The following is an 18,368-nucleotide window of genomic DNA, read 5'->3' as shown; positions in this document are numbered from 1 at the left end:
GTATGAGATAACGTAATTGCCTTATTCCTGTGCCATTAATTGTGCTCCATTTTAAAAACGTGGTCATCTGTCTTATGACCAAATGATACTCTGTTACCTCAAAGGAAACGTGCTATGAATGGTAAAAGGATGCAACCTACAATTTACAGTTCTTTTGTTTGAATTTCTGTAGTTAATATTGTAACAGAGGAGGTTAGAAAGGGAAAATATATATATTTGGTTAGTGTATTCAGCTATGCATTACAGTTCATGTCAGGGGCCAACACTTAGTGCATGAGTTATGGGTCTTTACATGACTATAGGATGCAGGAGTTAAGAGAACGTGGCTGTAAAACCCAGCAGGCTTAGCAGATGGATTCCAAGAAACACGTAGCCTGTGAAGCCACGTACAGCTCACTTTGTTTCTATTAGAATTAATTGTTCGTGGTGTGTAAGACGTCTTCAGGCTTTTAATCTCTAGTAGTAAATCTAAATAGTGAGCTGCAAGATGATGTTGAATTTTACATTCGAAATATCAGAGTATGGTTTGACAAGGTGGCTAGAGATGAATTAACAGTTTGCTACTGTTGAAATGCGTCTCTCTTCCTTCCCCTGATTCTGCTTGTCTGCTTTTGCTGCTTGTTTGAACATGTTCAGACACTTGTCTGGTCTCACTTAGGCTGATTCAAATCTAACCCAGTGGAAAAAAATATCTTTTTTTTTGTTCTGTGTTTTTCTGTTTGTTTTCTGGATAGCAAATTCCAACAGTTTACCTTCCAATTAGATGAGTGCCAATGCATATGGAAAGTCTGGGCAGCAGGGAGGGAGGGAGGAGGGGAGAAAGGTGAAAGAATTAGGAGGGAACAGGAATTCTGCAAGGCAGGGTGCTCATTTGATTCTGCTACAGTGTAAAAACCATGCCCTAAATTGGTGCTTTGTAGGTAGGAATCACTGCAGTTGCCATTTCTGTATATTTTCAAGAGGGGGAAGCAAGCAAAGCTGTGGAGATGTGCCGAGCATGCTTTCTGTCACACAGTGCCACTCCTGTCAGCTCCTAGAGTTTTTAGTTTGATTCCTGCCTTGAGTTTCAAATCCAACATATGCAGCATACATATATATAAGTAGGCCTGTAAAACCCACAAAAAGGAATCATATCCTTAAATTGTAAGCCAGTCAAGATTTAAGAGTTATCTTCAGCTGTCTGCCTTGTAGTAAATAAAGTGAACTTTTTGCCATTTTTTTACTTATATAGTCTGGGAATAATCTGTATGAGGCATTGTGCCTCTTCATTTGTTTAATGTCTGGAATGCTCTTGGAAAGTTAACAGCAATTGGTATTTAAAGTGAATAACTGTGAGATATTACACTGTAACCTTTAGTTTCTCATATAAAGCTGCTCTGCATTTTAATGGTAAAATTCATCAGTTATGGAAAAAGAAATGTTTCTGAGCAAAAGTTTGAAACAGCTTGTTACATAGCCCCAAGGGAATCGGTGCTTGGATGAAGTGTGTTCCTGGGAGCTGAGCTCCTCATGCAGCCTTGGCTGCCAGAAGACAGTGCAGTCAGCTGAGACCTGAGATTTGTCCACTGTAGACAAGTCTCCTTTGGAGGAAGGCGGCATGAATTGAACAGCTACTGTCATGGGGTATGATGGCAGGGTTCTTGAATGTAAATCTTTGTTTTCAGCTGGCGTGGTTTGTTTGTATGGAGAAGATTAAAATTTCCAGGAGATTTTTTTTTTTTCCTCCAAATAAATTTATATTAGGAAGAGGTCTCAAGTGCTAGAGCTTGAGTATTAGGGCTCGGAGGGTACACCAGTGGAACCAGAAACCAGGCGTTTATAGCATTTTTCTCTATGGGTGCCCCTGCAGGTGGTCAGCTCTCTGCCTACGTTTGGAGAGACTTCCACACAGAGTCTCAGGTAAATAGTAATCTTCTTATAATCTGCTTTCATAGAATCACAGAATGGTTTGGGTTGGAAGGGATCTTAAAGATCATCTAGTTCCAAACCCCTTGCCATGGGCAGGGACACCTTATACTAGATCAGGTTGCTCTAAGCCTCATTCAGCCTGGTCTTGAACATTACCAGGGATGGGGCATCCACAACTTTTCTAGGCAACCTGTTCCAGTGCCTCACCACCCTCAGAGTGAATAAGTTCTTTAAATCTAATCTAAATCTACTCTCTTTCAGTTTAAATCCATTGCTCCTTGTCCTATCACTACACACTCTTGTAAAAAGTCCCTCTCCGGCATTCTTGAACGTGAGGTTACTCCTATCTATCTGTAGAGGAACTCATCCACTTGGTCTTCCTGGTCAGGTGGCCTGTAGCAGACCTCCGCTATAATGTTACCTGTCCCTTCCCTCCCTATAATCCTGACCCATAAGCTCTCGGTTGGCTCTTCATCCATCCCCAGGCAGTGCTTCATGCGCTCCAGCTGGTCTTTGACATAGAGGGTGACACCTCCTCCTCATCTCCCCTGCCTGTTCTTGCTAAAGAGCCTGTATCCTCCCATTCCAACACTCCAGTCTTAGGATTCATCCCACCATGCCTCCGTGATGCCAGTAAGATCATAACACTGCAGGCGTGGATACATGACTAACTCTTCTTTATTCCTCATGCTCCATACACTTGCATAGAGGTGTTTAAGTTGAGCCCGGGAGGAAACTGTCTTCCTGGCCAGAGTGGCTGGAATTTCTTTCTGCTGCACTTCAGGTGCTCTCAGCTTGTCACAGGCAAGCTTGATATTATCCCCCTCCTTCTTCAAGTCTAGTTTAAAGCCCTGTTAGTGAGCCTTGCTAGCTCGTGAGCAAAGAATTTCTGAGAATAAAGTTTAGTTTGCTCAGGATTTCTTGGGGGAAAAAAAACTATTAATAGCTGTTAAAAGTGTGATCCTTTTGGCTTAAGAAGCCAGGACTGCTGTATAGGCTGGCTCAGTCAAAAGTGTGAACTGGTGGTCAACAGTCAGAAACCTCCGGTCCCCATAGCTCTGCAGGACACATGCTGCCCTGACATCTTTCTTTAGCAAAGGGTGAAAAGTACCTGTTACCTCCAATGAGGAGGTAAAAACTTCGATAACCAATGCAAACTATTTTCTTCGTGCCATGAAAAATGTTCAGCCATAATATAAGCATGTGTAGTTTTTTGCTGGACTTTGTGTCTGGCGGTGGTAGCAGTGACTGCCTGTGTTGCATGCCATCTGAGAATGCATCAGAAGAAAAATGAACAGGAAAACTCCCTCTATTCACAGATGAGGGAGGGGGGAAGAAAGAAAAAGAAAAAAAGTATCTGTTACATTCCAAAATCAGTCATAATAATGGAAGTTCACATCAGATAGATTGCCAGAGTCAGAACGGACAAACATCTGGTTTATTCATCCCTAGCTATACTAACAAAAATATGATATCCTGTTAGATAAATCACTGATCATCCTAGTTTATCTTGGCAGTTGTGTACCTTGGTATTTTTCACTTAAACAAGAACGTATCCATACTTTACAGCTAGCTTGCCTCCAGCTCCAGGTTCACAGTTGATGTGCTTCTGTGACTTTGAACTCTTCCTTTCCTGAGTTTACCAGCAGACAGCTGCACCAGAACAGATATGTTTACATGTTGGGAGTAAATGGCAGCTTGCAGCTCAGAGTTTCCATTTCCTTTTACATTGTTCAGGAATCCAGGCTCACAATTTGTGTCCTAAAGCTTCCCTCATGTGCGCATCTGACTTGGCCCTTTATAGTACAAATGTTTCATTTTTGACATTGATTTGTTGATAGAAAGGGCTGACTGGGGAGAAGCTACTTTCACTAGAAATTGCCCTCAGTTTACATGAAGTTCAATTGTGGCTGAAGTGTCCTGAAAAAAAATGTCTAAACATCACTTTCTGCAAGGCTTTTAAGCAGTATGTAAATGTGAGGCTAATGTGGAACCACTTTATGCCGCTATAGCATGATAGATGTGGTTTTAGCTGGAGAAAAATTACATTTTGTATTAAGCATGACGATGAAATCTGATTAGCTGCTTAAACCCGGACACTGACTATTTAAGCTATTGTCATGCGTAGGTGATAAAATATTCCCAGATGTGCTTGGCAAGGCAGTAATTCCATGAAGAGGTTATGGTAATTATAAACAAGAAACAAAACCATCAGAGTGATTTGTTCGTTTGCTTGAACCCTGAAGTGGAATTAGAGACTTCAGTGAAGAGTATCAATTGTTCTGACTTTACACAGCTCGACAGACTTCTCATCCTTGCTATTGCCTAATTCCATGTTAATGAGCTTTTCCTTCCCCTTTTGTACGTAATTTGGGTATTTTGGGTTCTCGCTCTGAATAAAAACTACGGTTTATTGGTTATTTTGGTAGCTGAACCAAGTGAAATAGATGTTATGTAAATGACCTGTAGAAAAACCTATAGTAGTTGTTTGTTGTGTTTTGCCTACTGTTGTTCTGAAACAAAATTCTCCAGTTACCCCGGTCTGTTAGAATAAGCCTAGCTTTTGGTCACCCTCACATGGATCTTTTATGAGAAGAAATTATTTCAACTTATTGGAGCGTTTTGATGCAGTTTGCTTCTGATATATGTCTGTATATTAATTGCTAGATTTGACCTATAGCCCACTATTACAAGTAAATTAATGGTAGTGCACTGCTGGTGCATGAAATTTTAATTTTTAATCTTTGTTCTAATGTTCCTTGTTATACTTGGGCTGTAAAATTGAAGCATAAAATCAAAAGCACAGTATTTGTAGAATTAGGTTTTGCACTTTATATTAGACGATGCAGTGAGACAGTCCCAAGAGCTGTACTCAATGAAAATTACACCCAGAAAATAATCTTTTAGTACCTGTCTGGATCACTTGGCAGTGCAAGAAGAGGATTCGGAATGCAAAGCAATGCCTAGGACTGTAAAATCCCTCATCTGGGTTGACGTATGTTGCCTGTGTTCTCAGGCTGGAAGTGCAAATACCTACCTATATGTTTTCTATGAGCTCGCTGAAGGCAAATAGTTTACCTCTTTACTTTCATTAGAACTGCCATGTTTGTGGGGAGGAAATCAAAGCAAGCAGTTAACATCATGCTGGCATCATCACATCTATTACAAACCCCCTGCCTGCTTGCAAGGCAGCAGCCCAGGTAGCAGGAGTTCACGGGGCCGGGAAATGGCCACTTGGCAGGGGACAGGATGAAGAGGCTTTCCGGGAGAGAAGGTGAATCGGGGCAAAGACTCTGGGTAGGCAGGTAGGAGGAGTTGCCTCATAAGCTTTCCTTCAGGTGAGATGCAGCAGACCACATCTGCTTGGATAGATGGTTGTTCCCAAAATCTTCCTCAGTTCACCTGTGATCTGTGATTGCCTTCTGTTGACAAAGCATGTATCAGAAATGATAAGCGAAATAAGTGAACCCATGCATTACTTTAAATTTCTGTTGTTACATTTAAAGTGATTAACTGTTTTATCTCATTATCTCTAAATGTAGACTAGCTTGAAACTTCCTATTTAAATCTGTATTTGTTTTTCATTGACGCTTTCATTTGAAAGCAGGAAACAATCTGAAAGTAATAGTATTAAGTGTTTCAGCACAAAGATTTTAAAATATAATAGCTTGGCATCTCACTCTGTCACTTTTCCTCGGAGGAAATAAACCGGAGTTAGTAACTTTCATCCAGCCAGCTTTTCTACTACATCCTGTTTCCTTCCGCACTCTGGAGAAAGCACTGAACGTTCCTCTCCCTTTCCTCTGCTTCAAATGAAGAAATCCCTTTCTTCATGTTGTAGCACTCACTCTTGACATTCTTTTAACTTTTCAAGTGTCAATATTGGGTTGTTTAGGCAAATGTGCATTTTTTCCCTCCATATCAAAGGAAAACATTACAAAGAATAGAGGAATATGCACAGCTGCCCAAATAAGTGCCCATGCACAGCTTTCCTGGGCGTTCGCCCTGGCTGCTTAGACTGCCTGAAGGGTGTCGAGCACCTCCCCAAAGCCCTGAAGTGCTATATATGCTGTTGCTGTGCTTGCTGGGAGGCTGAAATCTGCTTCTCTCACTGAAAGGTAGACTTGCAATCCCACTTTCTCTAGGGAAAACTGACCCTTGAAAAGACTTGGCATGAAAAGAATTAACTCCCTGGAAACTTTGTTTGGAAACGTTAGGAGACTGCTGTGTGTATGCGCTGGCAATCTCCGTAAGAGACAAATTATTTTCCCACCCTCTCAAGTACTTGGTAGTTTATCTATTGTTTATATTAAAGATTGATCGTGGTTATATATTCCTGACTCAGAGTTCTCATTAATCACACTGTGCCACATAAGAGACTAGAGAAGAAGAATGGAGGTTACTGGAAAGTAGACATGTGATCCCTGGCTCTGCTTTCAATATAACTTATCCTGGCATAAGCTTTGTTCCTGTGAATTATTGTGTTTGTGTAAACCTCTTTTTTTGGGGGGAGTGGGGAGGGGGATGGATTTTGGATTTTTTTTGTTTCCATGTTTGTTATGGCTGTTTTCTCAGGGCTATTCAGAAGAAGATGATATACTTATTAAAATGATTTGGGAGAATGTTAATCATGACACTTGACATCTTGCTATTTCAAGAGGTCCCTGCTCCCCCCTGCATGCCCACCCCCTAGTTTGCTAGCTCTTGCTTCCTCCCCCAGCCCCAGCCCCCATTTCCTCACCCTGAGCAGAGCCACACAGGCAATTGTTTCAGCCTGTGCAAAACGAAGGGGTGGAAAAAGACTGGTGAGATGAGGACAAACTCACAAAGGCTGGGACTTCCTAAAGCGCATTGGCTGCCAACAGATAGTCTCCCACAGCAGCAGAGCTGATCTGTACCTCCTCCTCCTTGACCCTGCTGAAGGATTCCAGCTCCAAAATGTTCGATCAGCCGTTTGTAGCCTCCTTCTAAGCATAAGGGTTAAAACTGCTGGCAAGAGGGAGAGAAAGAAAAGGGAATTTACTCATTTTTGCAAGCTGATTGAGGTTACAGGGACACCTAGCCAGCCGTGCTTGGAGTCAGGTCCAGGAGCCTCTGGAGCAAGCTGTTCTCTCATCCTGGCTTTGTCCTTTCGCATCTTCCTGAGACACTCATTAATCCCAACTCTTCATTGTATTCTGGTGGGAAATAGTTATATCAGCAAATGTTCAACCAACAGGAAATTTAAGCCCTTGAATTTTTGAATTGCTATGTGCTTGTGCTTGTCTAATAAAAAATTATTTGAATTTTAAAAGAGGCAATTGAAATAATTGATATTTGACAAATCAGAGCAAATTAGCTCTGAAAAGACTGACATCATTTAATAGAGATTATCTTCTCTTTTATTTGTAGTTCTGCTAAAAATATTTTGCCAGGCATATCTTAATTTTGCACATATTTTTGCCCTCAGTCACATTAAATTAACGTCTGACTTGTTTGGTGCAAAGTCGCGTTTAAGACAGTTTAAATTCACTGTTTAAGAGTATCATCGACACGGAGACATGACTGTAAATTCTGGTTTGTGTTTATAATTAAACATCTGCTCCACAAAGGCAAGAGATGATTAGAAGTTCTGCAAACCTAGGAGAATTTAGGTCCATTAATTATGATGAAAGCACATCTTCAGTGAAATCAAGGGAGGAGGAATAATGTAGGGAAGTCTTAGATCTGTAAGAATTTTAAACATTTTAAATAAGTATAATTATACAAAAATAGCTATTTTAGAGGACTAGAAGTTTTTCAAAGACTTTGATTCCAACCGATCTGGATTGCTTGTGGGTTTTTTCCCCATGTGACTATTTTTGATGACATATTGTACATATCAAGAATAAGAGAATTTATTTCTGAGCTGGGAATAGTTTTTTAATCAGACTCAGTTATGTAAATAGACCTCTATTTGAAAGTTCATTCAAGACTGAGTACTGGTGTAAAATTAAGTGCACTATATGCTGAAGTAGACGTATCCCCCCAGTGTTTAACCAAAAGCATGGTTTATGTGTGGTTTTGTTTTGTTTTTTTAATGTTTAACAGTAACTGAAGCTGGCTTTGGTGCTGACATTGGGATGGAGAAATTCTTCAACATCAAATGCAGAGCCTCTGGCTTGGTTCCCAGTGTGGTTGTACTTGTTGCTACAGTGAGGGCTTTGAAGATGCATGGAGGTGGGCCAAATGTAAGTTTTTGCACCTTTCTTGGAAAATAAACTTGTTGCTAATATTTGAAATAAATAAAATATCTTGGTTTAAGAAATATTGGGGATAGCTTATGGGACGGTATTCAGATATCCCTCCTGAGTTACCTCAATATACAGATGTTGCCTCCAAAGGTATATGCAGGAATGGAAAGATACAAATGAAAGAAGAGGAATGAAAGAGCTCTGAAGAAGTACTAAATCTTGCTGAGGGAAGGAAGTTTGTTTGCATGAAAGAAAAGCTACAATATGTCTATATATTCTTTTCCCTGCCTTTTGAAATAGCATTTGTTAGTGCACTGAAGTAGTTGCAGGCTGGGAAAGTTGGCAGCTGAGAAGGAATGAGAAGAGTTTGAGTTGCAGTATGTGAGCAGAAGCAAGGAACACTGTTAGTGAAGGTTTTGAAATTTCTTTCACTGCAATAATGGGAACCCCTTCTGTTCATTTAATCTGCTTAGGTTAATTATCTCAGGGATGCTAAGGCAACTGATAAAATTGTGCAAGTGTTTTCTCAGTGTACCAAAAGTCACTCGTATCATTTTTTAGTTTTTAAGCCACAAAGAGACTTGTACAGATTACTGATTGTAGAAGTACTCCTCAGTCATACAGTCAGATCGGACTCTGCTAGCCAAGCAGACAGGCACTTAACTCCGACAAAATCTGCCCAGCAGCATGTGAGTGAGTGATGCTGCCAGGGAAACAGTCTCACTGGGTGAAAATACCAGAGCTGTTTCCACAGCCACAAAATTTTGGAATGCATGGTCTCCCTTACAGCTAATCATCTCTCAGAGCTAAAGCTGAGCTGTTCTTTTTCAGTCTTTCAAGTTGACATAATTATATAACTTTCTATCATTTTAGTCCACTTCTAACGCAAGTTTTCTTTCTTTTTAATGATACTTCTCCATGCATATCAAGGCAGGTATATTGTCACGTGTGTTATCATTCAATCTAGCAAAAATAGGACTTAAATATGTCTTAATAACTATCTCTGTATCTGTGTGATCTGTGTCTTTAGAAGAATAAAGCTTTCGTTTGTTCACATAATGCATCATGTAGAGTAGATGTACATGTAGACATGCAGAGTACCAGATACTTTTACTGGGAGATTAACTATAAAATGGACCAAGATCGATGCTTGAGACAAAAGAGACTAAGTCCATTGCCTGGGATCAATTATGTGATCCTTGAAGACTCAATATAGTATCCTGGTGATACTCTTTGTACACCTTTGTGCTTTCCAGCAAAGTAAATTACTTGCATGCAGTTCCTTGCCACTGTCAGTAATCACAGGACACCCAAAAATGATGTTCCTCTGCTAGTCATCTATGTTACTGTTATTCCTTCAGCCAGCTGTTGGAGCTTGCTGTCTGTCATGTTTGCACTGCTGGTGCATTGTTAAGCATGTAGAATGGGATCCAATTATCTCCTCTCTAATAAATCTTTTACATCTAGTTACTGAGTCTTGCTACCCAAATACAATAGGAGGTGTTGCTGTTCTCCATTTACCAGTGTAATTTGGAATAAAACGGCAGCTGCAGTCAAGCTATGATGTTGTGTGCAATGTATGTGCTGACTGGCAGTATAGAAAATAAGCAAAAGTGTGCTTCTGACCATTTAGGATTATGACAAGTGTCAATCTGTGATGATTTTGTTTATTATTCCAGGTAACTGCTGGTGCCCCCTTGAAGAAAGAATACACAGAAGAGGTAAGAGGAACTATTATAAAACTTTAGGAGAAGTTTTTGTTTAAAGGGACAAAATCGTGTAGTATAATGGAGAATTAGAACTTCTCATTCCTCTGGCTGAGTAGTGTGCAGCCTCAGGCTTGACAATAGCATGCTCTAATGCTGACATTCAGTGAACACCTTTAATAGCCTTAGCCAACGAGTAAAGCCATCTCATCTTCTCCCAGCCACTTGGTGTTATCCCTCTTTGTTACTGTGTGTGTGACTGCATGGTCGATTATACTGAGGTTATGAGCTAGCTGAAAAATAACTTTTTTTCAGTAGTTTTTCTAGGACCACTAACTTTTCAGACTGATCAGCTCTTCATTCCAGTCCATCATACAGGCATTTATGGCAGCACAAGAGCAGAGTGATGCAGGGGTCAAAGACACTCCCTGAAATTAATGATAGCTTAACCTGTTCAGGTTTAATCTGTTTGTGCTTCACGTCTGGTGTTGGATGTCACTCTTCAAACAAGAGTGGATTTTACAGGTTTGTTTTCTTTGTCTCTGCCGTAGACAAATTCTGGTCTTCTGGTTTTATCAGGCTAAGGATATGTGTGTTGTTGCAGTTAAGTCAAGGCTTACAAAGTGTGAGGTAGAAGAGTAAATAAGGAAATGCAGTAATGTGCTTTTATCTGAGATATATATGTATGTATAGATTAGACTGTGCATCTAACACATCTGTATGTCAAACCCCACCCCGCTACTGTAGTTTGCTTACTGTAGTTCACTTAAAAATTTAGAGAACAAGAGACTAACAGCCCTTTCACAATCGTTACAGGCTACCAGCTATCAGCTGCGCTGTTTTCTTGTGTCCCAGAAAAGAGCAATGCATTCATGTACAAATTTTAGACACTGCTTGGTTGCTTAAATATGTATGTTGCTTATTAATTGAAATAAGAATTAATAAGATAAGTGCCAAAATATTTTGTCTGGAAGCACTTTACTTGCCTGCAGCTGTCATGATCAGCACTGTTTATGTTCAGCTTCATTTATGGAAAATTCTTTGACTGGAGAAGACTTGATGTATCTTACCGTTTCCATTAATTTTTATTTAATTGCACAGAACCTCCAGCTGGTAGCTGATGGCTGTTGTAATCTACAGAAACAGATTCAAATTACTCAGCTCTTTGGAGTTCCTGTAGTGGTTGCTCTAAATGTCTTCAAGTAAGTCTATTTTTTCGTTACTCTTGTGAGTAAATCCATGGTCAAATTTCACACTTAGTTTTTAAATTAATCAGTTTTGGCATGAAGAAAAGCTATTAAAGAACTTCCTTATTTCATCATGAATATGAAGACCTTTAAATCCTTGGCTTGTTCTTAAGGTTTTAAACCCCCAAAAATAGTATATACTGTTTGGAAATATTAATCTTCCGTATTAATCAGCTATAACAATTACAAAAAGTGTTCTTGAAACATGTAAATCCATATGCTGTGTATAAATGCATTATGTATATGGCACAATTTATATATAGACTTGCTTTACAACTGCTGATGGTGGAATAAGGCTAAATATATAAAGTTATAAAGGAGAACTAATTAAACAAAATAATGAAATGGAACTGTTTGGTTGGCAGAACTGACTCTCCTGCTGAGGTTGATCTGGTGTGTAAGATTGCGAAGCAATCTGGTGCATTCGATGCTGTACCCTGCAATCACTGGTCAGCTGGTGGCAGAGGAGCAGTAGAATTAGCTCAAGCTGTGGAAAAGGCAGCCAATCAGAAAAACAGTTTCAAATATCTCTACAGCTTGGAGGTAAGATTTTTTGAAATTTTTATATTTTTTTAATGAATGCCTACTGCATTAGTGTTGGATTTAAAACAAGAACAACATTGCAACAAAGCTATCTAACGTACTTGGAAAGGGGCTTGACTTGGCTTGGAATCACAAAAGCTGGAGAGACCAAACAGTCTGTGGCTTGTCTAATCAGAGGAGCAGTATACTTGCTGGTAATGCTTGTTATTTAGTGCATTGAATGATGTTTCTGATACTTTCTTGTTTCACACAGAAGTATATCTGTGGGTGGAACATTCACAAATTCTTGTGGGAGACTTCTTCACAAAGACCTCACAGTCATGATATTTATTCTGACAATCAGCTAACATGAAGTCTAGTTACTGTCTCAGTCATGGGTATCGCTCTAAGTTGTGGCTCCCTGAAGCACCCACTCTGTATGAGAAGAATGTTAGAGGTAGCGTGTGCACACTCACGCTGCATGGCTGCCCAGGCAGACAGGTCGGTGCACAGAGAAAGCACTGCCTTTATCAGCACCCACTTACACACCCACAGCCCTCAGATGAATATGGAGAGCCCAGGCAGCCCAGTCCTGTTCCTCTTCTGCTGATCAGGATTGGAGTCTGGTAGTGCGATATGACACACATGATATATGGGTCACTGCTGCTGTTGACTTTAGATCGTCCGTCTCTCCAGGAGCAGACCCCAATGTCCCTGTCCTGCTCCAGTTGTTGGCATCAGGGGCTATGAGCCCCTGAGGTTCACAGCTCACTCTGTCTGCTGATGCACAGACCTCTCCTCCTGCTCTCTAGTGTTCATACATGTACATCTAGAGCAGAGAGTACACCCACACAGAGGATAGTCAGCAATCAGATTTAATGAGGACTGTTGTGCTCAAGCACAGAGCTCAATCAGACAGCTACTGACCAAACACCTTTACACTCAACTGACCCCTTCTTCCCTCCTTTTTTTCCCACACTTACTCCTCTTCACTTGATTACTCCTTGATTACTCCCTTTCCCCATCTTTGGTTTTTCCTCTAAACATATCCTAACTATTTTTAAACATTCCCACAATCCACTTCAAAAATCCGTAAGTCATAAGTTTTACACGGTACCAAAATGCTCTTCTTCCTACATCCCATAATGAGTCCTGTGCTGCTGTAGGCAATTGCCCCCTTTTGTTTGCAAAGTTTTCTGTTTAAAGAGTTTCCTCATGACTCACCTCTGTGTGTTTCACACCAAGGACAATGGTCTCATCCTTCCCCTTAGATGGTCTTAGGATACAGCCAATTCAGGGTGCTCTAATTTTCACTGATTAGATTTTTCCACTGATTGCATTACTAGGTTCCTCTGCCTATCGTTGTTCCTCTGATCCTTGCTTGAGCTTTGTGTTTAATTTGCTTAGCTGTTAGTCAGATAGCCTAACAAAGGATAGTGTGGTCCAAGTTTCAATCCTTTGTCTGCCAGAGATGGTGACTCTTTTTCCATGTCTTGGAGACTTTGTTCTTGCAGCGTCTGCAAGGTAACATTGCAACATCACGAGCTCTCAAGGGGAGCAGCTTGCAAGGAAGGGCTGCTTGGGCCCCCAAAAGCACTATGCCAGAGTAGCACCGTGCAGGCAGAACATTTAGGAGGGACATACTGCCGAGAAGGTTATACAAATGATTCCTTGGGACCTTCCTGACTATCCAAATGCGGATGGGTTAAAGTTTGGGCAGCAAAATAGACTTCTCTGGCACCGAGGAAGCCCTTGTCAAATTTCAGATCCTGTATCCCAATGCTACTTAATTTCTTTAGAAAATGTTTGAGTGCTGTTTTTAACAGCAGAACCTCAGCTTCATTCTTTTAAATGTCTTAAAGTTCCTGGTTTGAATCTTCTCGCCAGAAAAAAAGTTCAACCTGAGGCAGATATGCCCTACTGTTGTCTTTCACTTTCTCCTCCCTGATATGTACCTCGTACCTGTTGCACCCATTTTATTTCTTCTTTCCACCTCCCCCTCTGTTTTCCCATATGTCAGCAATCTAGCCAACTCCTATTAGTATTAACCACTGCCTTCACAGAATAGATGGAAATACCTTGGGAATATGTGCTGCAGCTTCTATTCAGGGCGTTTTGCCCACGGAACATTTTTACAGCCAAGCGATGGACACTGTATCTGGCTTTCTGAGTTTTTTTCTAATGAGATGCTCTGGAAACCAAGGATATAATTTTATGGGTTTTGCCTAATGGGAAAAAAAAATCTTTCAGAAATACGTGTAATAGTTTTCCCCATAGGACACTTGTGTTACAGAGATAGCACATTAGTGTTTGACAAGTCCCATATTCAAGCTCGTATGTTACTATACTCTATGTAGCTTACAATCTTGTGGTATGAATGAGGAGAAAGGATTGTTAGGGCTGGACTCTGCCTCTATGAAGGACGAAAATGAGATTGTTTTCTACTTTAATGTCTTTTGCAGGCACATCTTTTGGGCTGTGTCACATAAGCAGCATGATCTTAAGCACAAAGGGAATGAATCAACTTAATATCCTGTAACTTAACACAAGTATTATAAGCCTCAAAAATATGTTGAAGGGATTTTATAAAAACATATAAAGATTTTTAAATACTGTAGAAAAGTAAATTCAGGCCAACAAAAACAGTAAAGTGTAAAGTTCAGGCTTCCGTTTCATTCTTACTGTGCAAGGGATGGGGACTGAAGCAGTTGGAAGTGGAAGACTGAAACAGCAGTGCTGTCACTTGTACGGTGTGGTAGGTCATTTGGTCACTGGGCCTAGAGGGACATGAAGAAAAGCCACCTCTTCCAAATGAGCCTGCCTAGATACTAATTAAGGTCGTAATAGGATTTTTTGATGTAGCAGTTTTGAGGACTGAGTTCTACAGCTCAAGAGGGTAGCTATGACAGAAAATCAAGAAAGAGAAGAGATAGTAAGATGGGATTTAGACAGATGATTTGCCTCTGTCATTGCGCCTACAGGGAATGTAAGTGAAAGGATGTAGTTCCATCCCTTGTCTTTCCAGTAACTGCTGGATTTGTCCAGTTAGTTGAATACTTTGAAGTCCTGGTTGCCTCGTGTTTGATGGGATTTCCTGCGGTAGTGTTTATTTTTTTCTTTTCTTTCCCCATTGCAACATGGGAGGGGGAAAATATTCTGCATAAAACTACTACCGCTTCATTCATATCTCTGTCTTTTTGGTATTAGTCTAATCTTCACTTTACTCCATGTCTCCATCCCTTTGATGTCTACGCATCTTATTTTTTTCAATCTGTAAAACTTCATCAGAATTTAATTCCAAAATCAGCTATAAGTAGAACAACTTCCAGAAGCACAGACCACTGTAGCCATAATAGATTCATTCAACATTTTGATGTTTTGTTAGAAAGCATTAGTCTGGGAATTTAAGAACAAAACCCCTATGGCTGAAACTGGTTTAGATCCTTTTTTACTAGTTAGACCAAAGTTTGCAGCAAACTCTATTATTTGTATACAGTCAGGCATCTAATTATAGGGTAGTCCAGGTCAGCTGGGCTCTCTTTGGGTTTTTTCCAAATGACATGCATCTCTGCAGTGCTTTATGTAATTTCCAAATGTGTACCTGGAAACAAAGACTTCCCTGAAAAGTGTTTACAAATGTGTATAATATGAGAGGAACAAGAAAGTCTTTTCTAGATCTGTCAAATACTGGTAAAAAGTTGAGGATCGGCAATTTTTTTTGTGAATCTTGAGGTATGTTTATATATTTATACCATCTTGTCCAGTGATACCTAAGCATGTGCTGAATGAGTGATTTTAGACAGTGGACGCAACACAGTTTCAGGACTTGGGCTCAGCTAAGTGGTCCTGCTGATTATCATAGCAAGCTACGCCAATTACAAGACTGTGCTAATGTAGCTAAATTCCTTGAAGTATCTCATTGTGTTTGAACTTCCTCAGGTGTCCCAGCATGACAGTGTTCTGTAGTCCCACTCTATTTATTTCTCTAAGCAAAAAACCTTTTGTTTTTATTCTGGTAGCTGATGCTTGTACTTTTTTTTTTTTTTAAATACTTCTTGATTCCAGCAAGGGTTTGTTTGACATTTGGTGTTAGATGAACGCATATTTTTCAAGAGTTGAAATGAGAACAGAGTAAGCTTCAAGCATATTTTGAGGGCAGTGCAAAGAATAGCTGCATGTATGATTTTGGGAGTGCATAGGTGTGCCAGTGTCATTTCACGAATTAAGTACAAGAAGTGACCTCTGACAAGTAACCTCAGCGCTGTTGTCACTTTAGAAGTATAAGGAAAGGACATAAACAGATACGGTGTACCATGCAATGCTTACAGTATTAGGAATTGCATGGAGGGGAAGGTTCAGGAGGAAGGATGAGTTTTTATATGATGGGATCCAGAATTTATAACATAGTTTAGAAGATTATTGGCAGTAGTTTTAATAAATACTATAGTAGTGTGTGGTTTTAATATGGATTTTTGCCCCTCCTGCACACTAACCTCTTATTTTACTGTTGAATTGGTTTCTTGCCAAGTATTTCTCTTTAGTGTTTGGAGATGGGTTTGTTTTAAAGGCCTCCTGAACTCTCTATGAAATAATATGTGGGGTTTTTTTTAATATATATTCTTGCTACATATGGAAAATATCAAAATGTCAACTCTCTTATCACTGTTGACTTCCTTTCTGGGTTCACTTTTCCTGAAGTATGGGTCTTTAAGTTGCAGCAGAAAGCTATTACTCAAAATAAAGTTGACTGACCCATTAAAACTAAGTTTAGATAAGTAGAGGGAGTATAGGAGAGGATAGAAACATGCGCATCCCATTCCCAAATTTCTCTGGCTTCAGTGCCTGTTCTTGGCAGGAGGGAAGCTGTATTCCCCACTAATGCATGCCTGGTGAGAAACCTGCCTTCTTTCACTATCCTGGTCTCCTCTCTTCTCCTGTAGTGCACTCTCCCTTGACTTACAGTGCCTGAATGAAGGCAGACACTAGTTTTTCAAGAGGTAAATTGCCCCTTCCTGCAAGGCAGCTGGAGCACAGTGTGCTCTTTTATCTCACTCCAGGAGATAAAAGAGAGGAGGACAGGCATATGGCATGAGGCAGGATCAGCATATCTGACCAGTCAGTGAGTCCCTTTAAAGGACTGACATGGTAACCTGACAGATATAATGGAAGAGTCTCAAATCACTGATTTATGCTGCATTGGAAAACTAAATTGAAGAGTGTAGCGGTCACAAAAGGGAGGGAGGAGAGGGGTTGTTCCAGTCTTCCAAGTTTGTCAGATGACACCTATTTTCGACAGAGCTCTGCCTTTAGGTAATATCATGACAAATGAAAATACTTCCAGGTTGTACTGTGGAAGCTGATTACACAAATATTTTGGCAGAGTGCAGCGAATTGCCTGGCCAGCCTGCTGAACAAAGGAGAGCTTTCTCAGCTTGGGGCCATCCACTGGGAATGAGGTAGAGCAGCAGCACTTCTCAGGGAGACATTCAGGCTGTTAGTAGCCTCAGCACTGCTGTTTTTCTTCCCTTGCTGGGAGCATAATGATAACTTGGGCAAATCTGGATCATCTGAGACCACAGTTTCGACTGCCCGTGCCTCTGTTATGTCATGGCAGTATAGTGTGGGCTGCCACTCGGCTCATTTCTTCCAGTCTTAGCTTCAGCTGTCAGAGATGATCGGTCACTCAGCGATGTCTAAGGGTAGCATCGAACAAGAGAAAACTCTGCCAGCAGTGGTTCTCTGTGTGTTATCTTCTCTTCCATCTGCTGCTCGTGGTCCCCAATAACAAGAATGAGCTGTGAGTAATGAAGGAGGGAAGAGACCAGTCAGTGGAAGAGAAGGCTCCCTGGTGTGTGTACCAGGAAAAGGGGAGTGGCTCAAAGAGGAAGGCAGAGTCAAGAAGGGCTCATGGGGCCTGGGTTTGAGGACACTAACTTCCAGGGGAATGCCCTAAGTTAGAGTGCTTTTCTTCATTTGTAAACTGGTCATCTTTTCAATCCTAGTGTGATTGAATAGAAGTGAGGGGATGGTGTCAGTCAGGGGTGTTTTCTGTTTTCTCCAGTAATACCATGAAAGCCATCCATCGTGTATCTGCTGTCACATCAGCCCAACACACCTCTGTTTTTTTACCTAGGTGACAAATAACTTCTGTGTTGTTCTTTATACAGCACAGTCATGTATGGACCCAATGGAAGGTGCTTAAGCACTACTGGAGTAGGAATAAATAAAATCGTGTCTGCTCCTTACTGAAACGTTTCCCAATAAATTATATAGATAATTTCTCATCTTGAAATGCAGGCTGTGCTGCCCTCCAGGGTTTGCTAGTCTTTAAACTATTTCCCCCTACCCTACTGCTAGTAAGCCATCTAGGAATGAAGCCACACTAAAGAGGAATTCCGCAGGGCTGTACTGGCCTCTCCTCCCACTCCCATCAAAGAGATTTCAGTGGGATCTGGACACTGCTTTCACTGAATTTGATGTTCTAGGGTTGGAAGCTATCTTTCTTCCACTCCATCTCTTTTTCGTGGGTGTAGGCTCTTGACGGCACTGCACTTTTGCGTTTGTTTTCATTATTTTCCTATTCTTTGCATGAATCAATTTTCTTAGGCACAGCTGGAGTTTCAAAGTTGGGGAAATGGAAAATAAATCTCTAAGGCCACAGGCTTAGGTGTTGATTCACAAACTGTTTAACTTGACTGAATATGCTCTTCTGTAAATTAAAAAACAAACTCTTCTCCTGTGCCAACAAAAGCAGAAGAGTGCTAAAGACTTGG

General features: G+C 40.6%; 1 protein-coding gene across 1 annotated transcript in view; it reads left to right on the top strand.

The window, feature by feature from the left end:
- The window catches only part of MTHFD1L (methylenetetrahydrofolate dehydrogenase (NADP+ dependent) 1 like), a 156,109-nt gene that overhangs the window by 78,148 nt on the left and 59,593 nt on the right, over positions 1-18,368 (top strand). The window contains exons 21-24 of the mRNA XM_086625171.1: positions 7,978-8,117; positions 9,800-9,841; positions 10,928-11,028; positions 11,439-11,616. Of these exons, the coding sequence (XP_086481297.1) occupies positions 7,978-8,117; positions 9,800-9,841; positions 10,928-11,028; positions 11,439-11,616 (461 nt within the window). The remainder of the gene's footprint in view (positions 1-7,977; positions 8,118-9,799; positions 9,842-10,927; positions 11,029-11,438; positions 11,617-18,368) is intronic.

This window comes from Tauraco erythrolophus, chromosome 2, assembly GCF_009769465.1.
Source record: "Tauraco erythrolophus isolate bTauEry1 chromosome 2, bTauEry1.pri, whole genome shotgun sequence".
Taxonomy (NCBI): Eukaryota; Metazoa; Chordata; class Aves; order Musophagiformes; family Musophagidae; genus Tauraco; species Tauraco erythrolophus.
Note: the sequence above shows the minus strand (reverse complement) of the source record. Positions and strands in the feature narration are given on the sequence as shown.